The sequence below is a fragment of the Acipenser ruthenus genome, chromosome 38 (genome assembly GCF_902713425.1).
Source record: "Acipenser ruthenus chromosome 38, fAciRut3.2 maternal haplotype, whole genome shotgun sequence".
Taxonomy (NCBI): domain Eukaryota; kingdom Metazoa; phylum Chordata; class Actinopteri; order Acipenseriformes; family Acipenseridae; genus Acipenser; species Acipenser ruthenus.
The window spans coordinates 6757258-6770785 of NC_081226.1; the positions used below are offsets into that span (position 1 = coordinate 6757258).

A 13528-nucleotide genomic window follows, 5' to 3' on the forward strand; every position below is an offset into this window, starting at 1 on the left:
TTCAGTACTATGTGCCAGTACAATATCTCAAAGCCAGCACAGTTCAGTTCGGTACTGCGTGCTAGTACAATATATCATTCAATTGATACTGTACTCTATTTTCTGTTGAGCATGGTCTTAAAGCATTGAAAGAAGGAAATGTTTTATTAAGATTGTCCAGCCCAACAAAGGTGGTAGAACTATCCAGATAATTCTACTAACTAACTACTAGTCAATGCTAGAATGAATAACACAAAGAACAGTTAGCCGTTTAATGTATATAATATCAAATGCGGTTTTATTTTAAAAATGAATATTATATAGATTATCCTTTCCCCCCCCCCAGTCAGACGAGTTTTGAACGGAAGTCGCCCCCTCTCGTATGTGTTAAAGTCTCGCGAGAACGTCTTCACTTCCTCTTTTAGACGGGACAGGCAGGAAAGATGGTGAGGAATTTTTCGCCGGTGAAAAAAGCTACTGAAATATCTGTAAACATCGCAGTTAAAACTGGACAGGGCGCCACAGAAACTTGTAAACGGGCCACCGAAGGGATACACTTAATGGACTAGTCCGTTATTGATGGAACAAGATGTGGATTATTGTTGAAAGCGTTACCTCCTACGCGCGGAGCTGTTTTGTTTTCCAGTTTAAGTCACTTTGTGTGTTTAAAATGAAATGAATGTCATGTGTCTGTGCAAAGTAATGAGCTACTTTAATTGCATGTAATAATGAGCGCAAGCAGTGGTGCACGTTGATGGCTTGTTTAATACGACAGTGCAGCAATCTGACTCGTTAAAAGGCCGCGAAGTTCTCACGCCATGTGTCTGTACAGAGCTCTGTCTGCAGCTATAATACACGAGCGATGTGTTTCACTCAGAAATGCGCTGTGCTGTGTGTGGCATTTACACTGAAGTGGTTATTTCGGCAACGGCATCTGTTCTGCTGTTGTATCGCTTCCTCTCGGTATGTATGTTAGACATTCTCGCTTTTCGTTTATCCCTCATGAGATGTCCTGTTACCTCAATACTGGTTGTGTTTGTATAGTGCGAGTGCATGCCGTAGCATTTCGATATCTCGTGTTTAAAACGAGAATCAAGTGACTGTGTTTGGATTGAATGTGGCCGCTACTGTACGAGGGAAGATGCGCGGCCACGACTCTCGATACCGAGCTCTGTGTTTGTACCGGTGTATTCTCATTTGATAGTCGTGTTGCACGACTCGTTAATGTTCTTACGACGTTTTAAACTTAGTGCGTAGTGCATGTATTTAATGTATGGCTTGTGAAGTTTAAATATCAAAGTATAACTGAACAGAACGTGGAATAGATTCGGAATTGTCGTGTGTTGTAAAGCTGTCCTGTTTGGATCTACAGTGTACATGGCCAGAAAGATAACTAACATTCCCTACACTAATTATTCAGCAACTTCATCTTGGAATTAGTCGTTTTGCTTTTGTTAGTTGTCAAAGAAACTGAAGTACTGAGTACAATTTGAGGAACAACATTATCCAGGAGATTTTTTTTTTTTTTTTTAACTGGACAAATGAAATCAAATTGAGATGCTGCTTTAGGATTATTAGTTTTAATTCTGAAGTATGTCAGTAAATCGAGTCAGATTTCAGTGATTGGTTCAGGTCTCACATTGGGAGCTCCAGTTTACACACTGAATACACTGAAGACCCACTGGAACATCAGGAATGGCTCGGGATGGCTCTGTTATGAGTTTAAAAGGATGACCAGGGCTGTGAGATGCACAAACTCGTTTCATATGGTACTGTGTTGATCTGTTTGCAGTTCCCTGTCAGTAACCCTCCTTTCTCTCTCCTTTTTCTCTGCAGTCACTCGTAATCCCAGAAAAGTTCCAGCACATTCTCCGTGTTCTCAACACCAACATAGATGGGCGACGCAAAATCGCCTTCGCCATCACCGCCATCAAGGTAGTGAAACACAGTGCTGTTCAGTTTGACACCACTATAAAATGGTGTCTGTGTTAGCTGAGTGCATTCTTCCAGTTTATTTTCATTAAGGCTACAGAGGGACAGTGTCCTGTTCAGATGTACAAGTCAATGTAATTCCATTAGAATTTAACCACCATAAAGCCACAAACACAGTATAATTGATTGGCCAAAAGTTTTGCATCATCTACAATTTTAGAATTGAGCCAATTTAAAAAAATAAAAAAATAAAAAAAAACTATATAAACTTAATTTTAAACCTTTTTTATTTAACATCACATAATCAAAGAAACTACAAAATGATATTGTGAAAGTACTGGAAGCAATAATAATACAGTAGCCTCTGACTAAGAACCTCCCTCGGAAAACAAGCGAAGTGTTCAACAAGGCAGAGTTAGCCACCAGACACAATACGAGTTGATCAATAAATATGTATTACTTGTCATGACGCACGTGCCTCAACATATGAAATGAACTGAACAAGTAAAAGCAAAACAGGCATTGTTAATAAACTAATAATAAAGTAACAGACAAACTAACAACACGGTCAAAAAGCTTAAATCACATGTACTTTGAAATTAGCTGGCGGGTGTGTTTCTATCACGATGGCAGATGCAAAAATAATGGCTGTTACTGAGGGTTAGCTTAACATTAATAAACTAAATGTACACAGCACCCCTACACGTTACAAAATGCAGCAGCAATATACAAGACATGCACATTTATTAACAGAATGGTGAAGTAACTCACCAGAACGGGAAACAAATTGCTCGGCGACTGACTGATTCAGGTTTTTATCAGGAGCTCGAACAATTAGCAATTTTTTGTAGAAACAGCGGTGCGTTTCGCTGTTTGTTTACATGCCATTTTGTAGAGATGAGGTGCACTCGTGGAAATCAGAATACAAAACAAGTCAATGAGATGAAGGCGGTTCTGGAAAGATTTAATAAACCAATCAGTGTGATGACAAGTCAACATTTGAAAAGACTGAATAAACCATTTGAATTTAAGTTTGATATATCAGGTTACAAAACAGTACTGTATCCATTGTGAACGAATCGCTATCAGTGCCAAGGAGGTCTTCTTTTAAGCGAAGTTCCTGTTCTTTTTGCCCGAAGCATTTACAATGGGGAAAATCAGTTTCACCACAAGGGTGTTGCCTTAGGAGAAGTGTTCTCTTAGGAGGTGTTCCTATACACGGAGACTACTGTACTGTTAGAAACCAACTTCCATTGGAGTAGAAAAATATATACAACGACTATACAAGGGGGTTGAAGGGCAATTGTCAATGTGTGTGTGATACTTGTCTAATATATGAAGTTGTGTGGGTTCAGTATTTAACCCTGTGTTTCCTCCTCTCTTTCAGGGTGTGGGAAGGCGTTACGCTCATGTGGTGCTGAGGAAGGCCGATATTGACCTGAGCAAGCGAGCCGGAGAACTGAGTGAGGATGAGGTGAGACGGGGAGGGAGGGGAGATGAGAGCTGAGTGAGGATGAGGTGAGACGGGGAGGGAGGGGAGATGAGAGCTGAGAGAGGATGAGGTGAGACGGGGAGGGAGGGGAGATGAGAGCTGAGTGAGGATGAGGTGAGACGGGGGGGAGGGGAGATGAGAGCTGAGTGAGGATGAGGTGAGACGGGGAGGGAGGGGAGGTGAGAGCTGAGTGAGGATGAGGTGAGACGGGGAGGGAGGGGAGGTGAGAGCTGAGTGAGGATGAGGTGAGATGCGGAGGGAGGGGAGATGAGAGCTGAGTGAGGATGAGGTGAGACGGGGAGGGAGGGGAGATGAGAGCTGAGTGAGGATGAGGTGAGACGGGGAGGGAGGGGAGATGAGAGCTGAGTGAGGATGAGGTGAGACAGGGAAGGGAGATGAGAGCTGAGTGAGGTGAGGATGATGGTTAGCTGGATAATTGTAGCATGTTTTGGGGTCATGGAATGCAGGGCTCTAGATTAACTGCGGCCATGCAGCAATGCCCCTCCAAATGTACTGCATTCCTTTGAATTTAAGACACCCTCGAATTTAAGACACAGCCCAAATTTCCCACCCTCAATTTGAGGAAAAAATAACAGATAAATATGTATTTCCAAAGATCCAGCCTCAGTTCAAATTGAAAGTGGCTGCCTGTATGTCATGGATGATTTGAGATCGGGCAGTAACGTTTCTTCATCTTTTTTTCGGCAGTGTCACGTTGCTCATTGTGCACTTGGAGTCACATTTTTTGTTGCCTATTTTAATACCCGCATCACTGTACTCTAATGTAAGATGCAGGACATTTGAGAAGAAGAAAATGGTTTAGAAAGTGCGTCTTAAATTCGAAGGGATATGGAGTGTGTGTGTAGATAGAAAGAGATAAACCTGTATATACCAGCACTAAAGACTGTTTCCCAACTTACTGCAAAGTAGGGGTGCCATGTCCTGGGAAAATGTTTGTTAGATACCTTCCAGCAGCAAAACCACAGAAAGGAAGAAGACGGCAATAATCCCAAAGCACAAGTGTATTAATTGCAACATACTCTTCATCAGAGCGCTGTGCTAAATGTGTTTTACCAGGTTTACCAGCAGTACTGGGTCCGAAACAGCCTCTCACTCCCTCTCTCGTGTGTGTGTCTGCAGGTTGAGCGTGTAATCACGATCATGCAGAACCCCAGGCAGTACAAGATCCCCGACTGGTTCCTCAACAGACAGAAGGACGTGAAGGACGGCAAATACAGCCAGGTAACCCAACCCTGCCTCTCTCTTCCTCTGGGTTTCTCATTCCGATTCCTCTGCCTTGCAGGTCAAATGTCAGTAGATGCATCACGCTATTTTAGAAGTCCATTTCCTTTCATTTATTTTACCTGCCCTCAATCATATCGCACCACGCCCGGGACAGGAAGTTTTCCTGTTACACTTTGCCTAATTATATCTGTTTAGATTTACATTTTTTTTTTTTTTTAACAAAGCACCCTTGTAAACGCGCATACAGATGGGTCAGTCTCCTGTTTGCACATCGTTACTGAGCGACTAACTGTACTGTGTGCTGAGAAACTGACACTGACAGCACCAGAAGGGATGACAGGAAAAAATTCTCTCAGCTGTGTCACCTTGCCGACCATGAAGCTCCGCCTGAAATTCACACCGATGACAGTGTAAAAAAAGTAATGTTTATTTTAGGCCCTGTCCACACTATGCCTTTAAACCGTATTAGTTGCATTTAAGACGGCTTAACCCTTTGCGGTCCATTTATTAACTGTGCGTCAGGCACGCCAGGTCTAATTAATTTTCACACGTGCAGTTAATTTTATACGCGCTGTTTAAAAGTATTTTTTTTCACAGTCAAACGGGTTTAAATGGCCCTGCATATCAACAAAGCACTCACTAGGCATCTCCAGCCCCGCCCCACCCTTTCGTTCGCTATCGCTTTCACCTATGTAAGAAATAAATAATAATAATAATAATAGTCGTACGTACCGATCAATCATCTCCTGATCACTCGCTTTATCACCAAACTCCTCAATAATGCGATCCAAGTCATTATTTTATTACTATAACATTTCAAAAAAGCTCTGCAAATGTCCGTGATAGTCTCTGTGCGCTGACGCACTATCTGCCAGCTTGTTTACTTATGACCGCCCCGTTATCTGATACCAGGGCCATGTATGACTATTCATGAGATACGCCTTTTTTTTTTTTCTTTTGTATCGACTTGTCTCTGCTCCTGTCGCTCCCACTCGGCAACTGAATGGTTTTCTCGGCTTTTTCCGGAGAAAAAACGACTAAACACCTGTTTATTGCGTTGCTATAATGATGTCGGACCCAGTCCGACAAAGGACCTGAGAGGAATAATTGCAATGTCGGACCCAGTCCGACAATGGACCGCAAAGGGTTAAAAGTGCTAAATACGGTTTGCGTCCACACTACGCAGCATTTAATACCGTACTCGAGACCACCTCAGGAGGTATCTCGAGTCCGGTTCTAATTAGATCGCATCAGGTAGTGTGGTTTATCAGAAGTGTGGACGCTGTAATACCGAACTACATTTTTTTGTGTATCCTCCAATATCCCAAAATGTGTTGTGGTATGTTTGGTGAAATACTCAGAGCAGGCGCCTGAAGGACTTGCTATGAGTGTGCACTCCGCACTGGGTATTCATTTTTATGCTTCAAAAAAATCAGTCAGGACATCCCTGTTAAACTAGTGGGGAAAATAACAAAAACACAACGTTAAATTAGGCGACTGCAAAAATGAAATGCTGGATAAGGGCGTCTGCTAATAAATAAATAAATAATAATAATAATAATAATAATAAGTAGGATCGGGGATGAACAAATCACATAATTTGTCAGCTCTGTTTGAAATAAAATTAAGAGGACCAGAATTAGGCTCAGGCAAGATATGAAGGTAAAAACAAAGATGGTTTTGTAATTAACAGCTTTTTCTCTGTTTAATTATAAAACAGAAGCCGCTCAATTTGTTTAAAGGGATTCACCTGATTAAAAATAAAACCTGAAAACTTCAAGCCCTACTTGTGTGTGTGTGTGTGTGTGTTCGGATTTACTTTTTCTGCAATACTTGTTATATTTCATTTATGCAATATGGACCTCTGTTAATAAGGGGGATAACACATTATTTTAAAATAAAATACAGTGCATGGTGGGATACAGTTGTATTAATTTCCACGGTTCGTTGCGCTGCTGGGAATTGTAACTGAACTATTCTAATGGTGTGTGGACGCATTAAGCCTGACAACATGAAACGGTACTTCAGTGTGAACGCTTTCAGCTGGATTAAGTAGAGCGGTTTCGAGTACGGTTCTCCAGATCGGTTATGTAGTGTGGACAGGGCCTTATTGTACATTACATGTGTTGCTATTTACAAAAATCCTGGCTGGCTATGAATTACTATCTACAATAATTAATGTACACATGCAGTCTTCACTAAAGTCCCAATTTAAAGACAGTATGTTTCGCTGTAGCCCTTGGGATGAAATTGTTAGGTGGCTATTTCATTTTATTGTTTTAATTAGCAGTGGGAGAAAACTGCTTCAGCAAGTACAGTAGAATCTGCCAAAACTGATGGATGCTGAATCTACTATAGATGCTAATGAGAGCCTAACAAATACAAAAGAAAAACGAGGGAAACGCAGATCTTTTCACGAAAGCTGGGAGACTTTGTATAAATGGATTTTATATTTTTAAACACTGCAATAACAGTTGTGCTTGTGAAGCATCCACAGTGTAATTTGACAGAACAGGTGATTTGTTTGCACTGTGCGGGACCTTATTTTCCCCCATTGGTGGTTGAGCCCCGGAGTGCTCACAGAATCACCGTCTGTGCACTTACCCGTTATTAAAGCCTGGTTTTCAAACAAACTGAGCGCTTACCAGTACTGTATTGGTATAGAAATGTGTTTTAAAGTAATTTCAGCTTTCAATCACTTAAAATATGCTGCCGATAATGTAAACACCAAGCTACAGACAGCAAGTCCCAAGCTTTAAATGTGTTACTGTTTATAGATAAGAACTCAACTTTTATTATGAATATATTGTGTTATTATGTTTTAACCCTTTGCGGTCCATTTATTAATCGCGCGTCAGGCACGCCAGGTCTAATTAATTTTCACACGCGCAGTTAATTTTATACGTGCTGTTTAAAAGTATTTTTTTTTCACAGTCAAATGGGTTTAAATGGCCCTGCATATCAACAAAGCACTCACTAGGCATCTCCAGCCCCGCCCCACCCTTTCGTTTGCTATAGCGTTCACCTATGTAAGAAATAAATAATAATAATAATAATAATAATAGTCGTACATACCGATCGATCATCTCCGGATCACTCGTTTCATCACCAAACTCCTCAATAATGCGATCCAAGTCATTATTTTATTTCTATAACATCTGAAAAAAGCTCTGCAAATGTCCATGATAGTCTCAGTGCGCTGACGCACTCAGCCAGCTTGTTTACTATGACCGCCCCGTTATCTGATACCTGATACCATGTATGACTATTCATGAGATACGCCTTTTTTTTTTTTTTCCTCGATTTGTCTCGGCTCCTGTCGCTCCCACTCGGCAATTGAATGGTTTTCTCGGCTTTTTCCGGAGAAAAAACGACTAAACACCCGTTTATTGCGTTGCTATAATGATGTCGGACCCAGTCCGACAAAGGACCTGTGAGGAATAATTGCAATGTCGGACCCAGTCCGACAATGGACCGCAAAGGGTTAAGCAAAATACTACGATAATGTTCACTATGGTAATTGTTTGTTTATTAGTTTTCATTTTTGTTTCTGTAAAATGACTACACTTACTTCAAAAGATGCAACGTGTTTCAATAAATTCAAACGATAAACTTCACATCCCGCGCAGAGGGAGAACACAAACGTAAAACGTCATTCAGTGGGGTTGGCATTTCAGGGGAGATGAAGGGAGGTTGCAGTTCAGAGTGTCTGTTTTCTAAGCATTATTTGTGAATGCGTATTCACCACTGCTACACCCAAGCATTTAACGCAAGACTGAACGTGAGAGTATATGTGTACATTTGTTTTAAGTACTCGCCCAGAGGACTCCTGAGACAGACATCAACTAGTCCTCATCAGATTGAATTCACCTCGGGCAAGCGGGAGTTTCTAACCCTGTATATACAGTTAGTCAAAGGTTTACAACGGAAATTTATAATTTCTAGAAATTTCTCAAAGAATTTAGGAAAAATCTTTTGTAGCAAAAGTTTTGCTTTTGAGGATGAGGAAAATACAAAAGTATTCATACCCTTTGATGGTATGATAGTATTGTCTACAAGGTGCTAGAAATTAATGATAATGCAGAACCTAATTCTAGAAAATGCTAGATTGTAGGTGAACATTCTTAGAGTATAAAAGGGTTGAGCATAGGATGATTGCTGTCATTACCAATAAGTCAATGTGGGAAAATGTAGAGAGCTATCTGAAGACTTTAGGCAGAAAATTAATTATTTATTGTCGTAAAACCTGGAGAAGGATACAAGAAGATTTCCAAGCATTTGAGTATCCCAATTTCAACTATTGTTTCTATTATCAAGAAGTACAAGACTCATGGTACTGTCACAATGCTCCCTCAGTCTGGAAGAAAGAAGGTTCTTTCACCAAGAACAAGAATAAGAATTATGAGGAAGGTTAATAACAATCTGAGATTGACTGTCAAAGATATTCAAAGTGAATTGGCTGCAAGTGGGACTGGGGTTTCCATTTCAACCATACGTCGGGTATTGCATGGTGAAGGTCTCAATGGTCACAGGCCAAGTAAAAAGCCACTCTTAGGAAAACATCACAAGGACAATCGCTTAAAGTTTGCAAAATGGCATTTGAATGATGGATATGAGTCAGCCATGGTGTTCGTTTTCACTGGGAGAATAACACATTCACACTGGAGAAGTTCAGTGTCAGTCCGCACTGAGATTGTTGTGCCTGGTTGGATCCTGTAAGTGATCGCTTGGGTTCTTGCTGTTGGGATTGTTAAAGGGGGGGATCGTTATAGTGAAGTTTATATGTAGAAGCTTTTTGTAACTGCGTTCAATGTTCAGCCAAACGTTACTGGGCTGCTACTGTAGACAAAAGCAATGTAAATTGGTCAGTATCGTTGTATTCATTGAAGTATGTTTGTTTTACTGTGTTTGAGAATTAAAGGGATATATATTGAAGTCTATAGTTTTGGTTTGAAGTTTAGAGGTGTGTATTTCTGAATGTGCTACACTTCTGCAATTCAGAGTTTTCAGAAACTTGCATGGCTCTCTAGAAATCTACCCGGAGTGTTTCATCATAGGAAGTACGAACGTAGCGAGAAAAAAGCAACAAAACCTGTGTGTGTCCAACAGGCAAAGTGGAACAGGAAAGCTGGTTGCTCCTCGGACAACCTCGCTGGGCGATATGAATTCCACACTCCTGAGATTTCACTGAGTTGTATTCTTGTAACCTTCCAAAAGTATTACAATAGTACATGTCCAGAGAGTAAACGGACTACAGCAGTAATAGACTTTAATTTCAGTGAAATAGAACATTGTCTGAGTTATACTGACAGCAGACAAAAATAGATTCTGAATGCTTTACTGGAAACCCTATTCTCAGTATTATGTTGAATGAAATGGTCGCTGGATATTTTTAAAGCAAGAACATTTGAAGTGTAAACCATAAAAGGTTAGTCTTCATATTGCATTGGAATATGCACTCACTGAAGCTGGGTAAGACCGTAGCACTCTCCCTACACCCATTGTATGCAATGCTGTTACATAAAGTCTGAGCCTCTACTCTGGGGTCTGGACTTGAAACTTGAAGTTCAATGACTGACTAGAAATATCTTCAGTAAATGTATAAAGTTTATAGTTCTGGATGATGGGTTGAGTTTGTTCTCTCTCTCTGTCTCTCAGGTACTGGCGAACGGTCTGGATAACAAGCTGCGTGAGGATCTGGAGAGACTGAAGAAGATCAGGGCTCACAGGGGCCTGCGCCACTTCTGGGGGTAAGAGACCAATAAACCCTGTTGCACACAATGTCTGCCGTCAATACCATTGTTGAGGATTTCATACAACAGCTGTTTGGAGTCACATGAGCTACCAAGCTGAGTAGAGCTGCTGTTGCTACTTGGTATAGCAGCTTAACTAAGGATTACAGTTCATGAAGCATACAGACCTTCGTCTTGAATTGTATACTGATCCTGTTTAGTATCAATAATTGTCAAGTGCAAACTCTGACATTCTTTGTTATGTTTTCAAATAGTTTCCTTTTATTAAAGGACATTGTACTATTTGGGTAAATGTCACAAAGACTGACAGTGACCATAGTCGGTCCTCAAGCAGAATGACTGATATCAGTGTGAAGTCAGACACACAAGCTGCACGTAACTTCCTATGATAAATGGGACCCTTTAATTCTCATAGCTCGAACTAGAGGAGCTTCCTAAATCACACAAGAATCTCGCAAACCTAAAACGGTGTGGTATTCCAGTAGAAAATTAAGATGTGTGAAGATTATTTAATTTAATTTCAATTATTTTTTTTAAAACAAGCTTTATTCAGTTAAGCAAGTTATTCAGTTAAGAATACAATTAGTCAGTGTGTTAAAGAAATGTACTTCCCCTCTCTCCCTCTCCGCAGCCTGCGTGTGCGCGGTCAGCACACCAAGACCACTGGCAGGAGAGGCCGCACTGTCGGTGTGTCCAAGAAGAAGTAACCCTCTCTCCCCTCCGCCCACGACACCGTTTCAATAAAGTCTAGAAAAAAAATGAACTTTTGTGTTTTATTTTCTTTAATGCACGAACATGTCTGTCACTCCCTCTGCATGGTGAACACGAGGACTGCCTGGATCTTCAATCTTTAATGAATTGCTCCTAGCCTCCTATAAACTTGCCAGTCCCTGGGCTTTCATTGGAGAAAAAAAACAAACTGACACAGAATATGGATCTGTATAAGGAAATGCTTTTTCATTTTTTATTGTATTTTCTGAAAGGCACAAAATCCTGTGTAATACAAAAGCACAATTTTGGTGCACTTCTAGTTGCATACTTCCAGTTTTTCAAATTTGGATCCCTTTTGCCACGATCAGGCTGAGCACTGAGCTTGGTCTAATTTGGAGGGGTCGGGTGTTCAAGCCAATGTTCTTGGTGATTTATCATGATAGTGTTTTTTTTTTGTGGTGTTGGTGCAGCAGACAAAACAGTTTCTTTGTTTGTTTCCTATACCTTTAGTTTTAGAACTTTTAAGTTAAAGTTGAGGTATGTACTAGACTATACACAAAAAATTATTAAAACCATTAGAAAAAGTTGACAAATTGTGCAGTCTCTTATAATTCTAAACTCCATAAATAAAGTTTTCCTTTTATGCACCTTGATTGTTCACAAGTCCATAAACAAAGGAATGCAGTCATCTTGACATTTCATTTCAGGTCAACATGATTTCAAGCCAGGCTATCTTTATCTAAATGTATTTATCTAAATGCTTTAAGTCTGAGAAACAAAATGTTAGAACTTGAAGCTACTGCACTAACAAGTAACTACGATGTGATAGGTGTTACAGAAACTTGGGTGTCTGAGAGTGATGGAGACGAATATAATATTGGTGGGTACACACTGTATATGAAAGACAGGCAGGACAGAAGAGGCGGAGGGGTAGCTCTATACATAAGAAATAGTCTTGAAGCCCAGGTGTTAAATCAGGACAAAGAAAACAATGCAGAATCTATATGGGTCAGAATAATGGACACAAATTCAAAGGGCATAATAATAGGAGCATGCTATAGACCGCCAAATTCAGACGCTGAGCAAAATAATCTTATAGAATGACATTCGAAATGCGTGTAGAAAAGGAGAAGCCATACTAATGGGGGATTTCAACTTCCCCTGTATAAAATGGGAAAACCCGATGGGGGGCACCACGGACGAAATTGAAATGGTGGAAATGACAAATGACTGCTTCCTAACGCAATTTGTCAATAATGAAGACAGAATAACTAAAACAGAGGTCAGAGAGCCATTGGCAAACTCAGACCACAACATGGTCTCATTTGAAATATTTTTTAAAACCCCAAAAGTAATGACAATTTTAGAAAAGCAAACTATGAAACCGAGACTAACAGAAGTAGTTTGGAGTAAAATAGATAAAACATCCACAGAAAAAGGATGGCTGTTTTTTAAAAATGTAGTACTAGAGGCGCAAAACAATTACATCCCAAAAGTAGAGAAATCTAAATCTAAAACAAAATGGCCAAAATGGTTTAATAGATCAATTAAAAAAAATATTCAGCGAAAAAAGTCACTTTACAGAGCGTTTAAAAGGGACCAAAAACAAAGTACACAGAAAGCGTACTTGGCACTGCAAACACAAGTCAAAAAGGAAGTTAGAAAGGCCAAGAGAGATAGAAATCAATATTGCTAAGGGGGCTAAAACCAATTCCAAAATGTTTTTCCAATATTATAACAGCAAGAGAATATTCAAAGAGGAGGTTAAATGTTTAAGAGACACAAATGGCAAAATCATAGATGAAGAAAAAATAGCAAATATATTAAATGATTACTTTTCGCAGGTTTTTACAAAGGAGGACACGGACAACATGCCCGACATGTCGACCTGTTCCTATCCAATTTTAAATAACTTTAGCATAACAGAGGCAGAAGTGTTAAAGGGACTAGGAGCTCTTAAAATAAACAAATCCCCTGGGCCGGATGAGATCCTCCCAATAGTACTCAAAGAAGTTATTTACAAACCGCTAACCAAGATCATGCAACAGTCTCTTGACACAGGGGTTGTACCGACAGACTGGAAAATAGCAAACGTAATACCGATCCACAAAAAGGGTGACAAAACCCAACCAGGTAACTACAGACCAATAAGCCTGACTTCTATTATATGTAAACTTAAGGAAACTAGAATAAGATCTAAATGGAAAATTACCTATATGGTAACAATATCCTGGGAGACAGTCAGCATGGTTTTAGGAAAGGGAGATCGTGTCTAACTAACCTGCTTGATTTTTTTGAGGATGCAACATTGAAAATGGATAATTGCAAAGCATACAACATGGTTTATTTAGATTTCCAGAAAGCTTTTGACAAAGTCCTGCATAAAAGATTAATTCTCAAACTGAACGCAGTAGGG

At 40.0% G+C, this 13528-nt stretch overlaps 1 protein-coding gene across 1 annotated transcript; it reads left to right on the top strand.

The window, feature by feature from the left end:
* Nucleotides 1-323: 323 nt before the first annotated feature.
* On the top strand, nt 324-11164 carry LOC117964790 (small ribosomal subunit protein uS13). The gene is made up of 6 exons (XM_059008788.1): nt 324-425; nt 1816-1914; nt 3299-3385; nt 4544-4645; nt 10307-10398; nt 11033-11164. The coding sequence occupies exons 1-6, from the start codon at nt 423-425 to the stop codon at nt 11106-11108; spliced, it is 459 nt and encodes a 152-aa protein (XP_058864771.1). The 5' UTR covers nt 324-422; the 3' UTR covers nt 11109-11164.
* The last annotated feature ends 2364 nt before the right edge of the window (nt 11165-13528 follow it).